Source organism: Choloepus didactylus, chromosome 2 (assembly GCF_015220235.1).
Source record: "Choloepus didactylus isolate mChoDid1 chromosome 2, mChoDid1.pri, whole genome shotgun sequence".
Classification (NCBI taxonomy): domain Eukaryota; kingdom Metazoa; phylum Chordata; class Mammalia; order Pilosa; family Megalonychidae; genus Choloepus; species Choloepus didactylus.
Window position 1 is genome coordinate 52,916,333 of NC_051308.1, and position 18,102 is coordinate 52,934,434.

The window sequence follows — 18,102 nt, forward strand, 5'->3', positions numbered from 1 at the left end:
AGACCTGGCACCCTGCCTGCAAGTCAGTGTTCCTGTGAGAAACTTTTGCTTAACTGAACTTATTGTCATGTGGGCTTTGCAAAGGGAGCAGCACTGACGATTTCTGTTGCTTTATAAAAATACAGGCGTTCTAATTTTGGCTGCTTTTATCAATGCTTGAAGACTGGGTGAGTTGGTTCTGTAAAGGTATTTATTCATCGCTTAGCCATATTTTGACTTGAGAGGGGATCAAGCTTGGGGAATCTTGGGGAATGAGGGCTGTGGCCCCTAAGTTGGACATTTGCACAGGAGGGGCATGGCAATCTTTGAACTACCCAAAGTACAATTATTTCAAGCCAGTGGTTCTCACAGGTGTTTTGCAAGTCAACCACCTGGAACACTCTTCTGAGTCCACAAACAGATGGCAGCTCTGCTCAGTGGGGTGGAGATGCGGGCTGGGGCGAGCGAAACATTTGTTGGGAAAACTCCGCAGTGAATCTGATGCGTGCCCTCACTGTAGCTGCATGCTATTCTAGGCCTATGGATTGAAGAATCCGTATTCTAGTCCCAGGATGTGGTGGGGAGGGGGGCTAATTAAGAACCTAAACTGTATTGCTGTATTCACTTTCCCATCGAGGTAGGCTACAGTAGTATCTACAGGTATGACACCTTTGGGTCTTTATATTACTTAACTACAAATTAAATACTTTTTGATTCAGCTACCATGTCCCAGGCGCCAGCTTAGGTGTTGCAAATATAAAGACATGGATGCTGCCTTTGGAAGGTGAGGTGCAATGATTCTAGTGATTAGATGAGGAAGTGTTAGAAGCTAGAGTATGGCATCAGAGCACAAAAACAATGATTTCAGACATCTATTCCATAAAAAGTTTATGAAGCACCCACTGAATGCTTAAATTTTGAAGAGCACCTCAGTATTAAATCAAGAAAAGCAAAATGCATGCCCCAGGAACTGAGATGACCTCTCAACTAGGATTATTTTGCTTTAGCCCACTGGATGCTGAGAGCCGTCTGCCGAAAATTGCTTTTCCAAGGTGGTTTTTCCTAATTGGTCAGCACAATGTTTATTCAGGAGACCACATCTTGAATCTGGTTTAGGGGGCCATGTCATCAACCTAGATAGATAGTGCTTTGTCAGGCATGGATCCAGCTTACCTAAGTTTTAACAGATTTTTTAGTTGTACATTTAAAAGTGCAGTGGTAATTGATGTGTAGTTTTATTTAGACTGAAGGCACCCTTGAGCCACATGTAGGTTGTACTGGCAAATAATTCCCATCTGTGGAAGTAAATGCTGATGAGTCTTTAGCAAATATAAGACATATCAGATCTTTAACCACTTAGGTGAAACAGAAATGATTAAGTCTAATAGCTGGTAATTCTTATGTAAGATGTGGACTCATGCTTGCAGTTCGAGAAGCTGCTGTATTGTTTTATACTCTAGTAGAGTATCTGTTCTTTTGGGGAGTATAAAAGTTTTTCTTAAACACAAGAAAATTTGTTGTGGATTTATTCTAATATCTAGTGATCCACCTTGGTTCCATATTAGAGTCACCCAATCCTTTAAAATGGTGATTTTTGGGTCCCACCCCTACAGATTCTAATTTAACTGGTCTAGGAATGGGGCATAGACTTTTTAAAAAAAAAAAACATTTCCTCAGGTTCTAATGTGCAACTGGAGTTGAGATCCACTGGTACTGTGGTCTTGCTGGTCTGAGTAGTAACAAATTACCACAAACCAGGTGGCTTAAAACAACACATATTGATTCTCTTACAGTTCTGGAAGCTGGAAGTCTGAAACTAGTTTCATTGGGCCACCCTCCCTCCCGAGGCCTGCAGGGAGAATCACTTTCCTTTTCTTTTCCAGCTTCTAGATCTGCACTGCTTGGCTCGTGACCCATTCCTCTCTCTTCTTCTAAACCAGCAGCAGAGCATCTTGCTTCCACATCGCTGTCTGCTGTAGGATCTTCTCTGCCTCCAATTTATAAGGAGACAGTTGTGATTTTTAGGGTACTACCTTGGTAACCTGGATCATCTTCCCATCTCAAGATCCTTAATCTCATCTGCAAAATCCCTTTGCCATATAAGGTAATAGTCACAGGTTCCAGGGATTGGGGCTTGGATATCCTGTGGGGGCTGTTACACAGCCTACCACAATTACATCACCTGAGAACTCACTGGAAAATTTGAGCATGGTTCAATGGGATCCCACCAGAGGAGTTCCAATAATTGCCCCCCCCCCAACCCAAATACAAATTTAAGGCATTATTTTTCCTAGGAAACTTTTCAGGTAGAGGTGGATAATCAGGTGATGGGTAATTTTACTGAACCCATAAATAAGTGCTCATCTAAGTATCACTAAGAATTTGTCTCCAGAATTCTTGACCCCACAAGCCCTAAACACAGGATGCCAAACCTTTTGCTTGATTTGTTTCCACTGGTTCAGCACAGGGCTTGTCACTGTGACAATACTTCAATTTTAAAAAAATACACAAGAGCTAAATTTTGTAAACCTAAGTGGCTTATCTTACCTACATCATCAGTTTTACTACGCCTATTCAGGTTTTCTTGGGCTATCGGCAGGAATGGGGCAGAAGGGGGGGGGCGGCTCTTTCCTTGTTATCCATACTTGTGGCAATTTGTTCATCTTCGGTGTGTAAATGAAGGAAAAGGGAAAATGGTTTCTTGAATGCAGAAAGTATTTTTGCCTATGAGTGCTGAAGCCCTCAGTTTTCCCAGCTGACCCAAATTCCCCAATATTAAGCAATAAGGAACAGAATTTAACCTTTTTTAAAAATATCTGTTTCACAGAAGTAAAGCATAAAAGAGCTAGTTAATACCAGATCCAAAATGAAGTTTAAAATGGCTTCTGGGAACTCAGGAACGACTGAGACTTCTGATTAAAAATGGTTTGAACAGAGACGAGTCAAATTCCCTCACACTCCACAAGAGGGCAGCAGTGCTACTATTTACAAAGGCTACCACTTCATCTTGTGAGCATCACCTTTTCTGCATGAGCCCAGAATTTGGATGAGCCCAGAAACTGATGAAGGCAAAATTGCTTAGAAAAAAAATACTCACGTACAGTCACTCAGCTTTGCATAGTTTCTGTAAGTTAGTAGGCAAAGTTAAATCCTGTTCTTGAGTATAGGCAAATTTTAAAAATATACAAAAAAGTTCATTCTTGGTTAAGATGTTAGCTGAATTTTCTTTACCCATGCAAAATCATATTCTTGCCTCTCCTAGTTCTCTTGAGCCTTCTTGCAGATGACTTTTGTTGTTAGACACCTTAAAAGCTCTCCTTGTATATCTTATGCTGATGTAAAAAACACACTATAGTCTAAGTCAAGTCAAATGAAGTTTGCTAAAATGCCTTCTTTATTCATTATCAATGTAATTTTCATCCAGTGTCTGCAGTAAACAAACAGGAAGACTGCTTCTCTATTTTTAAACAACAGTGTTTGTTCAGACAGCCAGGGACCAATGCCTTAATTTAAGTATGGGAAATTTCGATGATTTCTTCAGTAGGCCGAATTAATAAAACCACTGTTTTCTTTGGTAAATAAATATGTTTTTACCTTCTATCTATGTACATAAATGGACCGTGAGCCCCGGGAATCACAAATCCAGAGGTTCTCAACCTTAGCTGCACATTAGAATCACTTGGGAAGCTTTAAAAAAACCAGCCATGCCCTGACCATATCATAGGAAAATTACTTAGCAATCTCCTGGGGTGGGACCTGGGCAATAGTAAAGCTCCCTAGGAATTCCAGCGTGCAGCCATGTTGAGAACCTCTGAGGCCCGACTTGAGGGATTGTACAACCCAATTAAAAGTGAAAAGAGCAAATTTTTTTTTTTTTATAGCATAAACAAAACATTATATTAGTTACATAAATTGAATTTTATACTTTCATTGCTGGGGCTTGCTTTTTTTATGTACTTAGCCCTAACCATGCATTAAAAGGATGTGAGAGATACATCTTCTATTAGACACATGTATACAGATGTCTTAAATGTGGCTAATTCAAGGGCAGTTAATAATGAAAGCCTATGAGAGATGGGCAGAAATTAGGAAAAGCTTCACGGAACAGGAAGTAGTTAAGCTGGGCCTTGGGAGATGCATAGGATCTGGACAGGACAGTAAAAGTGTTTCAGCCAACAGTGAAGTAGGAATACAGCAGAAAGCACAGGGCTAAATGGTCTGGCCTGCCTGAGACTAACTTACCAGAAGAAGTGTAACAAAGATAAAACTTGGGAAGAAAAGTTGGGATTTAATTGTAGGAGGTCCTGAAGTATGCAAAGAAATCTGGACTTAATTATCGATTATGTGGTGTCACTGAACATCTCTGAGCAGGAGAGACATGGGAGTAGAGAGGCCGGGAGATACTGAAGTGTAACAGTTAAGAATTAATAAATGATTATGATTACTGAATCATTATATAGATATTTTTAACTTTTAGTTTATTGTAGAATAGCCACAAGTAATACCTGGAATTACTGAACTAGTCCCAGCCCTTGTTTATACTTGCTATTGGAATGGTAACCACTCCACCTTCCCTTGTTTGAATCCATAAAAACCCTAAACTCCTTAGATTCGGGGAGACAGATTTTTAGGCTCATAGGCCATCTGATCTCCAGTTTAGACTCAGTTCCTTACCTTGTGTAATTCTCTTTAAGAAAACTACCACAGGTACAGTGTTCACTTCATACCTCCTAGCAACAAACTCTTTTTCTCTTTGAAATCCCAGTCTCAGGAATTGGTCATTTGAGCACATTGGGCAGAGAACCCCCCGCTTTTGTTCAGTAACGTAAGAGCCTGAGGTGTGGTGAAGGACAGCAATAACAATTATGGGAGTGGGATAGTCAGACTGTCTAATGCCCCAATTAGACAGTCTGATATGAGATGGAACACACTGGAAGTAAGAATAAGCACATCATGACAACTGAAGCATCTCTCAGTGTACAATTTTATTTTTTACCAAATTTGATGAACCAGTTTTCAAAAAGTGATCAATAAAGACCCCTATATCGGGGACTTCTAGCTTCACTGTATATATATATTTGTAGCTTTCTTTTTTTAAACTTTGAATTGTAGTAACATATATACAACCCAAAATTTCCCAGGTGCTTTTCCGTGGCATTTAATAAACTTTCCCCACATTTTTGACAACTTATTTTACAAAGATAATATATATTCACACATATATATCAATCTCAAATATAAATATACTAAATTGAAAAAACTCAAGTTTGAAGCAGAAATTTCTATAAAAGTCAATTTATTAAGCATATATATCATTGCTTGAATAATACTACAATTAAGTTTAAAAAAAAAAATAGTACAGCCATCCCTTGCTTCTTGAAAAGTATGTGAAAATGGGTGTAGTAAAATTTCCATTCGGCATGTACTTAATTCAGAACTACTGTTTATTTCTGCTCAGATTTTATCTTCCTAAAGTATCTCACCAGAGATTACAAAGGGAAGGAAAACTTACAGTGAGCTATAAACATATCTTTATAGAGTGAAACAATATTTATTCTGACCTACTCTTGTTTACCTAATAATATCCTTGTTAAGGTAATGTTCCTTTGACCCAATTTGTGCTTCTAAATATAAAAGTTTGAGACAAAACCCTTACATATATAATTTGAATTAGAAAGGCTGAGTCTTTCTCTTTGCCCACTAACTTATTTCAGTGAGAATCTGCCTGGCTAGTAAAGACTCAGCAGGGGCAGAGGTCCACTGGTGAAGTACTGTCTGAGCTATGCTTACTTTTTTTGTTGCTTAATACAACAAACAACAAATAGGCAAATTAAGTTGCCTTCTCTGAAATACATGCCTTAATTATGACTCTGCCTTTCAGGTTACGTGGAGAGACGTACACAGAGAAAGGTAAGAGGGTTCTCCTAGCGAGGACAACTTACATGGACTAAGTTCCTGATACAATTTGAGGTCATCTGATAAATTTATACCCTACAAAACTGCCTATTTTTAGACGACATGATTAAAGTATGACATCTCTAATCAAGCAGGGAAAGAAAACCACCTATGGCTCAGCTTAGACTCAGTTCTTACCTTGTGGAATTCTCTTTAAGAAAACTACCACAGGTACAATGTTCACTTCACACCGTGAACTGGCATTCCGGGCATGGCTGCCAGAGCCCCCTAACTTTTGACAGAAGTATGCAACCCATTCTGAATTCTTACTGATTTCTTAAGACAGGTTTACTGAACCTGTTTGACACCCAAACAAAAGGTGAAAAACAAATATGATACATAAATTTATTTTTGTATCACCACAGAAGTTATAAAAAAGAATTTTACCTGATAAAGAGAATTTTCCAATAATATCCTTAGTTAAGGAAGTCAAACTTGTCCAAATTGTCAATTTTTAGTATTCTTGTTTTTAATGTTTAAGAGGTGCAGTAGTATATACACATTTGTAAGGATTTTTATAATAATATATAAAGTACATCATAGAGTTCTTAAAAGAATGAATCTTAAGGGTTGGCATTAATCTTTAAGCAAACAAGATTTCAAAGTCACTTTCTTGCCCTATATATACAGTGTTATTTAAGGGAAAATAGGCAGGATGTTTATTCCCAAATGCATATACATTTCAAGGAAGCATCAAAGGATGGTAACTGTATTCAAGCCTCATGAAAAGGTGAGCATGAAAACGTCACAGCTGCACTCAAGAGAGTGAAAAAAAACTACAGAATCATTCTTGTAGGTCTTTACATTTAAACCAAAGCAAAAGATAAATTGATGTACTGGTCTGTAGAAACCATTCAGCTCTTCTCATCTGCTGGCGTGGTTGTATTCTGGCAAGTGGTGTACTCAGCTTTAATCTCTCTTTTCCTATGAGGCAAGGTACAAAGATAGCAAAGACAAACATAATTAAGTACAGAAATTAAATTTCAGAAGCCATTTAGAAAATGGGCAATTAAAAAAAATGGGTTTATAGTATTAGGAGTACCCAGACTAGAAAATAAATGATTATTTTAAAATAATTTCAAATATTCAAACTCGTCTCACTCTAAAAACCCTTTTATCCCTGTATCATGTTTTTGTTTCCCTTCAAAACAATAAACAGAACAGTAGCATATGACATATTTAGTAAACAATTCTTCATTTTGATTTAGGGTCAATGGGAAAGACTGGAGAAAAACAAGTATCTTCTTAAGATCACAATTTTAAATCTGTGGCTCTGAGACAAAACTTAAAAAGAGGTAGAGATTCTAAGAGGATTCAAGTTCACTGATGTCTCATTTATCCCTCACTGTTTAGGAAATCATGTATTCTGGGTAAGAGATTCTTCTAAGTAATAAAGTTTATATCCCACTTTTATTGTTAACAACAGACAGCTTTCTAAAGTCTATTATTCTAGTCCAGCACTGTCCAACAGGAATAAAATACAAGCCACACATGTAATTTTAAATTTTCTAGAAGCCACATTAAAAAAGTAATGGGACAGGAAACATTACTTTTAATTATAACTTAAAAATATGTATATAATTCTAATTTTATATTTTAATACCATATAGCCAAAATATTATCATTTTGACATGTATTTTACATTTTTTCATCTTAAGTCTTGGAAATCTGGTGTGTGTTTTACACTTACAGCGCATCTCCAGTAGCACTAGGTACTTTTGCAGTTCTCAGTAGCCACACAGGGTTATTGGCTATCGCATTGGACAGGGCAGTTCTAGTCCCTGCCTTAGTAAACTAACCATAATAAACAGACTCAAGTCACATCTGGACCAGTATTTACCAGTATGTTCGCCACAGCAAACACTTCAGGGATGCCTCCCCAATGTAAGAGCTAACCGTTTTAATTTTGGATACTTGAATATTTCTCTTTGTTGGGGAGGCCACTGTCACAATAATACACTTGAATTATACCAGTTTTCTAAAGATTAATGTGGTGAGTGAATTAATAGCTTGGCCTGTCACTGAATCCCCGAAGACAAGTGTATTTTTCTAGGCTAATACTTTTTTTCCTGTACTAGTAAAATCCTTTTTCTTTAAATAGAATTTTACACAGAAATCCAATATATAAAAAAGATAAGCATTAACATAAATTTAAAGAAATATTTGATAAAACAATGAAGCTATTTTGAAGATGACAGAAATTTGAAAATGAATTACTAGTTCGTTATATTACATTAACTTTAGCATTTCTTCAATTAACTTCCAATGTTAAGACCCCTTGAAGCTAGACAGTTTGAAAAGTACTTTTCTAGTTGGCTGTGGCCATCAAGATATCTTGAGGCACTAAGGAGATCCATAGGATGGACGGACCCAGGCTATTCAAGTTAGTATGTTTTGCCTCCCCCTTTGCCCCTGTGATCAGAGACACCACTTTGCTTCTACCAGGAAACTGCTCTTCCCATTGGCCTTTGTAGACCCTGCTCCAAACTCTTGATTATAACCTAGGGCAGGACCTTTTCCCAGCTATGCAGACACATATTCTAGTACAAATAGAGGAACACTTCTAATTCATTCCAATTCAAAGACAAAGGTGGCTAAGGGTCTAGTGACTTAAATGCAATGCAATTTATAATTTTTCAAAATCCAAGGATTTTTTCTTGAATATTCTAAAAATATGCTGGTCAAGAAAAACAGATAAATGCCTTTACAGAGTTATTTAAAAGTTTGAATTGAATAAATGTACAAAATTAAGTAAAATATATTTTAATTCTGTAAAAGGGCATTTCTCCCCTGAAACTAAAATTAACTGATTCTGTGATTATTTCTCACAGGGCTCAAAAATTCCCTTATTATTAGATTCACAGTGGCTCTAGACGGTGGAGGAAGCTAGATAGTCTGATAAAAGGACAAGGGAGCCATGACTCTATTTAAGCCTATGTCAAAGCAAAAGTCTGTCTATACATGTTATTTTAAACTTCAAAGAATGGTTTAAGGAGACAATAATTTAAATAAAGGGAACAGGAATCAAACTTTCCTCTTTGATGTGTACTGCCAACATCTTAGCACAGGTTACTGACATCTCAATATCAACCGAATTTTTTTCAAAAGAAAGGATATCAAATGGAAAGAAACAACAGAAACAGATACCTTTTAATGATAAAAACAAACCTTTCTTTCATCTACTTTCTTCTCCGAGATAAATAAATTTTACTTCTCTGTGGTTCTCATCAGTTAAGTATGTGCTGAACAGAGGAAGGGAAAAGGGCTGAATAAAATAGTGACTTCAAATCAAGGAGGGAGTATAGCATCATAAATGGGATAAAATCAATTCTAGAGGAGAATGGAAGTAAAACTGAGAACTTAGGTTCTTAAATTAAGAATAGTGAAACAGAAATTCTGCATAAGAAGCTACTTTAACTTTGAAATCTTACAGCTTACCCAGCAGATGAACAGATTTTAAATTTCTGTTCAGTCTGCTTCCTTTGAAGCCATTTTGCAAGAAGCGAGTTAACAGATTGTTTTAAAGAATAACAAATTACATGAGGAGACATGATCCTGTCTCTAGCATCCTGGATTTTGACGGGATACCGAGTATAAAGTACATCCATGCAATATTGTCTTAGAACTAAATTTTATGACAACTCATACATTTTAAGATGCACATCAACTTCTGCATTGAGTGGTTTCTTCCCACAGAAAATTTAATTTCAACCTGAGGGAAGAACCTTGTAAAATTTACTATATGTATTTCTGGGTTAGATCTAAAAGTCATAAATGTGCTCTCTAAACTAATTACAGAATCTTGTTATGTATTATTTTGGCTAGACAATTTCTGAAGAGTTTGCTGAATGCTCAAGAATTTGAGAGTCAAGTAGAAAAATGTTCAAGTTGATTTGATCCTTAAGTTTTTTTGCTCTATGTCATTATACTCAACCATATGAACTGACCACTATATAGAGGAAATCCAAAACACTTTTGTTACATTTATTTAAGCACAGACAGCTTTAACATTATAAAGTCATTGGATCAGTCACTATTACTATAACATTTTAAAAATAGGTTTAAGGCATACCAAATGAATATCCGTAATGGAAAAAAACAACTATTTTGGCAGCGGTAATAAAAGATGCCAACTATGCAAATAATTCTAATTAACTTAGAATTATCACTGGGTAAGTGAGTAATTCATCTCACTTATCCAGGGATGAATTAATTGGAATAAGGAAAATCATGCATTTACGAAAAAAGAAAATCACTACAAATAATTGAAAACATTTATGTAAACCAAAGGCATCTGCTGGGTGGAACCACACAGTGATGACATGCAATACAGGACTCAAGCAGTAGCCAAGGACAGGGCAAGGGCTGTGGATTCCAAGACCAGAAGGTAGGGGAGAAGGATTAGTTAAGCAAGGAAATGGGAAAGGAAAAGGAAGGGAGCATGTAGATGGACCTGTTTCAGACCAATCTGGATGCTATTCTTTTCTGAGCTGAAAGCAGATTACTTTTTTTAACCTTTTGGTCAGTTTTTCGTCAAGTCATTAAGGATGCTAAATGACCTTAAAAAATGACCGCTTATACTATATTTGTGCTTTGGGATGAAGGCTATAGAAAGGTAATTGTGTTCCCAAAGCATCACAAATACAAGTTTACATGAAATCCATTTGTACCAAGCTTTAACAGCAATTTGGGATTATTTGTAGCATTCCCCCTAGAAATACACAAGTAACTCCATACATTTTACAGTTTTACATAAGGAGTTTCTATGTCAACATTAGCCAATTCGGGGGAAGAGATTATAGAACTCAGCAGTGCAAGAAATGTAATTGAAATCTTCACTTTTTCTTTTTTAACCGCAAAGAAAGCCAAGTATTATCACACACACACCCCTTTTTTAAACACACACACAAATGAAGAGACTTAAAACAATCCAATTTTCCTGAACATGAGAAAAACTTGCCAATAAACTTGATGGTTTTTCTTCAGATTTCAAAAATATGGGTACATCAATAATAGTCTAAGTTACTCAAAGTGTGGTCCACAGCAAAATAGCATCTTCACTTGGGAACTTACTAGAATGCAAGATCTCAGGCACCACCCCAGAATGAATCAGAATCTGCATTTTAACAAGATCCCTAGGTAGTTAATGTGCATATGAAACTCTGAGGAGCACTGCTCTAGACCATAAAGAAGAAAGGCATACTACTCCCACATTAGAGTAACTTCAGCCATTAAAATAATATAGGACCTGAAGAGTTAGATAGGACTTCAATGTCTTGAAGCCAAACAATTCACAAGGAGAAATTTAAATTCAATTCACCCATTACATGTTATGCTGAATTCTAATTGAATATGTTCCTGTCATGGAAAGGGCAATATATCCTAAAAGATTCCAATACAGTTTGTATTTTAGCTCAAAGGTAAGTATGACTTACCCTCCCACCCCATTTTTTATAAACTTCTCTTTTCCAAGTTGTGTTACTGTATACAGGATTAATTAGGTTGCACTGGTTAAAGATATCTCTTCCCAAAATATTAAAAAAAAGTTAACACTGCAATTTTGTTTTGTTTACAAAGAATATGAGGACCCTATGCTGTAAAATGTATGCTTTTTAAAAATCACAAAAAAAATTATTTTTGGAAGCTCAGATTACTATTGCTGTCTAACCCTTAACTGGGGGTAAAATGCTAAGATAGTTGTTCAGCTTTAAAAGACCCAGTAACTGGTAGCTTGAGAGAGTTCGATTAACACTTACTTGGGAATTTTTAAAAATTCTGATGCAGTGATATTTTAAACAAAGGAAACATAAGGATCTGAGCACCATATCTAATTGTGTTTTGCTTTCATTAGACATTATTTCTACACAAACCTTTGGGGCTTGGAAATCAAATTTGCATATCATGTGTTCCATAAATATAAGATATAAGATTAAAAAATAAGGCTTTGTGGGTATTTTAAAAAGATAACCACATAATATGAAAAAAGTTTGAGCTCTTTGTGAGTGAAGAATGTACTTTTATTACATAGCCCAAAACCTGATGATTAATATAAAAGGAAAATGTGTTATAAAACCACAAACATCAAAAGTCGTAAAATTAATAGGTTTGATCTATTTCCTAAGCCCCAGAAGGAAAAAATAAATAAATAAAAAAGCATATGATCTTTCAAAAATTCCAAAGCACTTAATCTTGGGTTATGCTCTATCATTTATTCTAAGTCGCTCATTAAATCGTAAATTCGTTCATTAACATTTAAATTTGGTGTTTAGAAACCCTATTTTCCTTAGAAGATACTTATTTGTACTATGCATATTTGCTCTTCTAAAGCCCCCCATTTTTCATTTTTATAGATCAAAAGCCTTGTAAATCTTACCCCTCTCAGCAACTTTAAGTTTAACCCCATCAGTTTTACTCCAACCTAGTAAATTAAGAGAACATAAGAGGGAAATCAAATAGTGTTGCTTTTAATCCCCCAGCTTAACATGTATAAATAATAACTGTAAATGAGAAGAAATCAAATTGGGTATTTGAATGATATACCTACATAGCTCCTTACATCTAGCTTAGTTATATAGCCAAATGGAAACTTTCTTCATAAAAATTCCAGTGAATGCAAGTGTCGAAAGTCTCCACAGTGAAATACTTTAAACTCAATCTTGGCCCTTAGTCCAACTTAGGAAATAGGGTATGCATAGGGTAGAAAAGGCTCCATAGTGGTCTGTGATTTGAAGAACTTAAACCTCACATGCCACAGATATTTTTCATACACTTATAATAGCTGAAGCACTCCAAGATCATTCTTGTTGCCATGATGTTAAAAGTGGTTGAAAATATATTTGGCAAAGAAATGGAATTCTGAGGGCACACTAATGCAGGCACATTTAAAGAGACTGCATGCAACACAGAGCCAAACATAAGCTGAGCAAAAGCCTGTCAAGGGTGAGAAGGACCAATAAGTCAGAAGAAACATGCTTCAGCTTACCCTCTCTTCTGTCTTCGAAGAAATATGTACACTACGGTGACAATTATCGTAACTCCAACAACTACAAGAAACCAGGAAACAAAAGACTTGTGACTCTGAAAATTAGTTCCCAAGATTCAAAATCTAGCAGAGGAAATGTTGATTACAATTGTAAGAAAGGAATAAGTTTCGTTTTCACATAGAGACAGCATGGAATAAGGGAAATGGAGGCAAAACCAGTTTAAACAAGCCCCAGACAAAGAGAAGAGAGAATCTGCCTGATGTAAAGAGACATGAGGTAGTATCAGAGGCGGGAACTCACAGCAAAAAAATAAAAATTTGGGGGGGCATTGGCTAATCAGTTCAAAATCTCAATAATGAGCTAGTTGGCTCTCTGGGATTGGCTGTACAAATTAAAATCTCAAAAGATGAATTAGTTAGTGTTCTCGGATAGGCTGTAACCTCTGTAGTACCCAGTCAATGGGGAAACAGGGGAGGGACTTGCGAATTAGGAGTAGGAGATTTAAACATCGCCATTCTCTTCCTCTGGCGCGCCAGCCTTCCGCGTGTTTGGCTGGACGCCCCATCTTACAAGATCGTAAATAAATTCTTTTCTCCTCCAGAACCGAGAGAGCGTTTATTCCCTTACAGGTACCACTTTATTTCCGACAACAATTCAGTAGTCAGTAAATGTTTGTTTATTTAAGCACATATACATTTATTTATATTCCATCTGGACCCTTTACTACCTAAATCCAATTCCCTAGACTCATATAAACATTGCAAAATGAGTCAGAGAAGAATCATTGCTCAATTTAGAAAATCACAAGAATATTTGGGAAGTAACTTCATATTACTAAGCACCTTGAAAATACGCACTACTTAGGGTATGTTCTTTAGTGGATCTGTAGAGTATCAAAAGAATATGAAATCACAAACACAAGGTAGTAGTATATCATAAAAAGCCAGGTTTTTTTTTTTCAGATTGGTTTACTTAATCTCAAGCTATAAAAAGTATAGAAATTAAAAACTATGAAAACAAATAATGCACTTTTTCACAGTAATATATGGGGATTTTGATTTAAGTTGTAGCAAGGTTTGGGATACTTACTTGTAGTTATAACGATCACAGCAATGAGGTCCGCACCTGAGAAAAAATAAAAGATATTGAGCATGTATGCATCTCTAGATGGCAGGTGCATTTTTATGTCAATCAGGTCATCTAAAAGTTACAACAAAAAAGAATTTATCGACCTAATTTTAACATGACTACTAATGCAGCCAATTCTTTTTAATGACAGAACCCTTCTAACCCGTTTCCAGGTTCAGGGTCCAAAAATGGATTGGAGGGAGGTGGGGCAAGATGGCGGAGTGGTGAGGAGCAGAATTTCGTTTCTCCCCTAGAGCAGCTGGCAATTACCCAGGAGCTGTGTGAAGCAGTATTTTTGGGGTCTCCAGTAACCAGTCACACATTGGACACAAGTTTGGAATTGGAGGAAAAGCTGAGATTGCAGCGAACATTGTAAGTTTCCCGGACCAGGGGTCTGGCGCCCCTCCCCACCCAGACTTCACAGACTGTCTTGCTGCCAGCTCCCTGAAAGGGGGGAAAAAAAACCCCAAAAAAACAGCAATCTGCTGAGGGCAAGAAGGGAGGCTCAAACCAGCCTCAACTGCAGAATTAATTAACAAATTAATTAACTAACTTTGGGAGCTGGGGTGCTAAAGAAGGGCTGGGCTCCAAGAAGTGGGGGCACGTAAAAGCGGGCACCCATTCCCAGACTCCAAAAAAGCCATTTTTTTTTTCCCTTACATTTTGTCCCTTCTGGCTTCTCACTGATCCCTTATCTTTTTGCATTTCAATAGCCCCCGGCAGGGATGGAACTGAAGCGGTTGGAGAGTAATTATCAGACAATAGCCCAAAGCATATCTTTAAATGCTCTATTCTGACACTGACAAAACTTCCAGGCTGGGGAAAAACGTTTAAAAAGAGACTTTTTTTTTTTTTTCCTTTTTTTCTTTTTCTTGATTTCTACTTTTTTTTTTTTTTTTTTAATATAAAAGTAATATATGTAGTTATTTTCTATCAGAAACCCCAGGTTGAGGGACTAGGCTGGGCTTGGGGGAGACAGAGTACCCACAGTGTCTTTGAATTCCGTATTCACTACTGAAGGCCTCCACCCCCGTCTTTAATTGGCAACTCAGGCTGACCAAGGAATCTACCTGGAGAGGACCCAAAGAAGAGAGAGGAGAAGGGCATAGTGCCCCTGAGAGACAACTGGAGTTCTGAGGATTGGGAGAGTGGAGGGAGGCCCAGCTCAACTGGCAGTCCTCCTTCTGGGAACTCAGACCCCAGGGGCTGGAATTCAGATTCCAGCTTCAGTCAGCCACGCCCCTGACAGAATCAGAGTCACCAGGAGAACTAAAGGCTCCATACCTCCTTACACTGGTGGGGGAGCTGCGGGCTGGCCAGCGCCACCTGCTGGACAGGAGAGGAAAAGCACCAATTCTAAAGGCCTCATAGGAGGGTCTCATTCTTAGGAAAACTCCATACCCTCCCAATGAGACCTGGGCCTCACTAGACTGGAAAAATATGAGTAGGGTCGACCATATCTGAGGAGACCCACTCACAAAAAGGTTACATAGAGGCAGAGCAAGAAACAGAAAAAACAAGAGGGGAAAAATTCCGATCAACTAAATAGAACCTAAGTTAGAGGTCTAGAATAAGTTGAACTGAATAATAGAGGCCAGAAAACAAAGCTAACCAACAAGAAAACCACTAAGTAAAAGACAGAAAACAAGCTCCAAATAAACTAATCAAGAGAATCAGATGCCTAGACAACTTAAGATAACAAGCCATACCAGGAAACACGAAAACATGGAGCAGCCAAAGGAACAAACTAATAGCTCAGCTGAGACACAGGAGTGGAGGCAACTAATGCTAAATAAATTTGATGAAATGAAGGAAGATATAGCAAAAGAGCTGAAGGATATAAAGAAGACACTGGCTGACCATAAAGAAGAATTCATAAACTTAAAAAAACAAATGGCAGAACTCATGGGAATGAAGGCCACAATGGAGGAGATGAAAAACACAATGGAGGGACACAACAGTAGATTTGAACAGGCAGAAGAAAGGATCAGTGAACTGGAAGACGGGTCATTCGAATTCATACACACAAAAGAACAGATGGTGAAAAAAATGGAAAAATATGAGCAGGGTCTTAGGGAGCTGAGCGACAACATGAAACACACAAATATACGTGTTACGGGTATCCCAGAAGGAGAAGAGAGGGGAAAGGGGGCAGAAAGAGTAATAGAAGACATATTCACTGAAAATTTCCCAAGTCTTATAAAAGACAGAAAATTAGAGATTCAAGAAGTACAACGTACCCCAAATAGAACAGATCCCAATAGACCTACTCCAAGACACTTACTGGTCAGATTGTCCAATGTCAAAGACAAAGAGAGGATTCTGAAAGCAGCAAGAGAAAAGCAATCCATCACATACAAGGGAAAGTCAATAAGACTATGTACAGATTTCTCTGCAGAAACCATGGAGGCAAGAAGACAGTGGCATGATATATCTAAGATACTGAAAGAGAAAAACTGCCAACCAAGAATTCTATATCCAGCAAAACTTTCCTTCAAAAATGAGGGACAGATTAAAACATTTTCAGACAAACAGACACTGAGAGAGTTTGTGAATAAGAGACCAGCACTACAAGAAATACTAAAGGGAGTGCGACGGGCTGATAGGAAAAGACAGGAGAGAGAGAGTTGGAGAAGAGTGCAGAAATGAAGATTATCAGGAAAGGTAAAAGGAGAGGAAAAAATAAGATATGACATATAAATTCCAAAAAACAAAATGGTAGTAGAAAGTACTGCCCTTACAGTAATAACACTAAATGTAAATGGATTAAACTCCCCAATAAAAAGACACAGACTGGCAGAATGGATTAAAAAACAGGACCCATCTATATGCTGTCTACAAGAAACTCACTTTAGACACAAGGACAAACATAGACTGAAAGTGAAAGGTTGGAAAAAGATATTTCATGCAAGCAACAACCAGAAAAAAGTGGGAGTAGCTATATTAATATCAGACAAGTTAGACTTCAAAAGCAAAACAATTAAAAGAGACAAAGAAGGACACTATATATTAATAAAAGGGTCAATTCATCAGGAAAACATAACAGTCATAAATATTTATGCACCAAACCAGAATGCCCCAAAATTCATGGGGCAAACACTGCGATCACTGAAAGGAGAAATAGATACCTCTACAATAATAGTTGGAGACTTCAATACACCACTCTCATCAATGGATAGAACATCTAGACAGAGGATCACTAAAGAAACAGAGATGTTGAATTGTATGATAAATGAACTAGACTTGACAGACATTGATAGAACACTACATCCAACAACAGCAGGATACACTTTTTTCTCAAGTGCTCATGGAACATTCTCTAGGATAGACCACATGTTGGGTCACAAAGCAAGTCTCAACAAATTTAAAAATATTGATATTATACAAAACACTTTCTCAGACCACAATGGAATGAAGTTGGAAATAAATAAAAGGCAGAAGGTCAGAAAATTCACAAACATATGGAGGCTAAACAACACCCTCTTAGAAAACCAGTGGGTAAAGGAAGAAATTACAAGAGAAATTAGTAAATACCTCGAGGCAAATGACAATGAAAACACAACTTATCAAAACTTATGGGATGCAGCAAAGGCGGTGCTGAGAGGGAAATTTATTGCCCTAAATGCCTATATTAAAAGAGAAGAGAGAGCAAAAATTGAAGAGTTAACTGCTCACCTGGAGGAATTAGAGAAAGAACAGCAAACTAACCCCAAAGCAAGCAGAAGGGAAGAAATAACACAGATTAGAGCAGAAATAAATGCAATTGAGAACAGGAAAACAATAGAGAGAATCAACGAAACCAGAAGTTGGTTCTTTGAGAAAATCAATAAAATCGATGGACCACTGGCTAGGCTAACAAAAAAAAAGAGAGAGCAGATGCAAATAAATGCAATCAGAAATGGGAAAGGGAATATAACTACCGACCCTGCAGAAATTAAGGAGATAATGCGAAGATACTATGAGCAACTATATGCTAATAAACTAGACAACTTAGATGAAATGGACAACTTCCTAGAAAAGCATAAACAACCAACATTAACTCAAGAAGAAATAGATG

General features: G+C 37.1%; 1 protein-coding gene across 6 annotated transcripts in view; it reads right to left on the bottom strand.

Annotated features, from left to right (window-relative positions):
* Positions 1–4,945: 4,945 nt before the first annotated feature.
* Positions 4,946–18,102, bottom strand: part of CD46 (CD46 molecule) — a 69,149-nt gene continuing 55,992 nt past the window's right edge. For 2 of the 6 annotated variants that reach the window (XM_037824822.1, XM_037824825.1), the window contains 3 exons: positions 14,007–14,042; positions 12,917–12,977; positions 4,946–6,858 (listed from right to left, as the gene is read on the bottom strand). In XM_037824822.1, coding sequence (XP_037680750.1) covers positions 6,789–6,858; positions 12,917–12,977; positions 14,007–14,042 — 167 coding nt within the window. In that variant the 3' untranslated portion in view covers positions 4,946–6,788. Of the gene's footprint in view, positions 6,859–9,081; positions 9,177–12,307; positions 12,353–12,916; positions 12,978–14,006; positions 14,043–18,102 lie in introns of those variants that run through there. The other 4 variants (XM_037824823.1, XM_037824824.1, XM_037824826.1 and 1 more) reach the window with 4 other exon arrangements.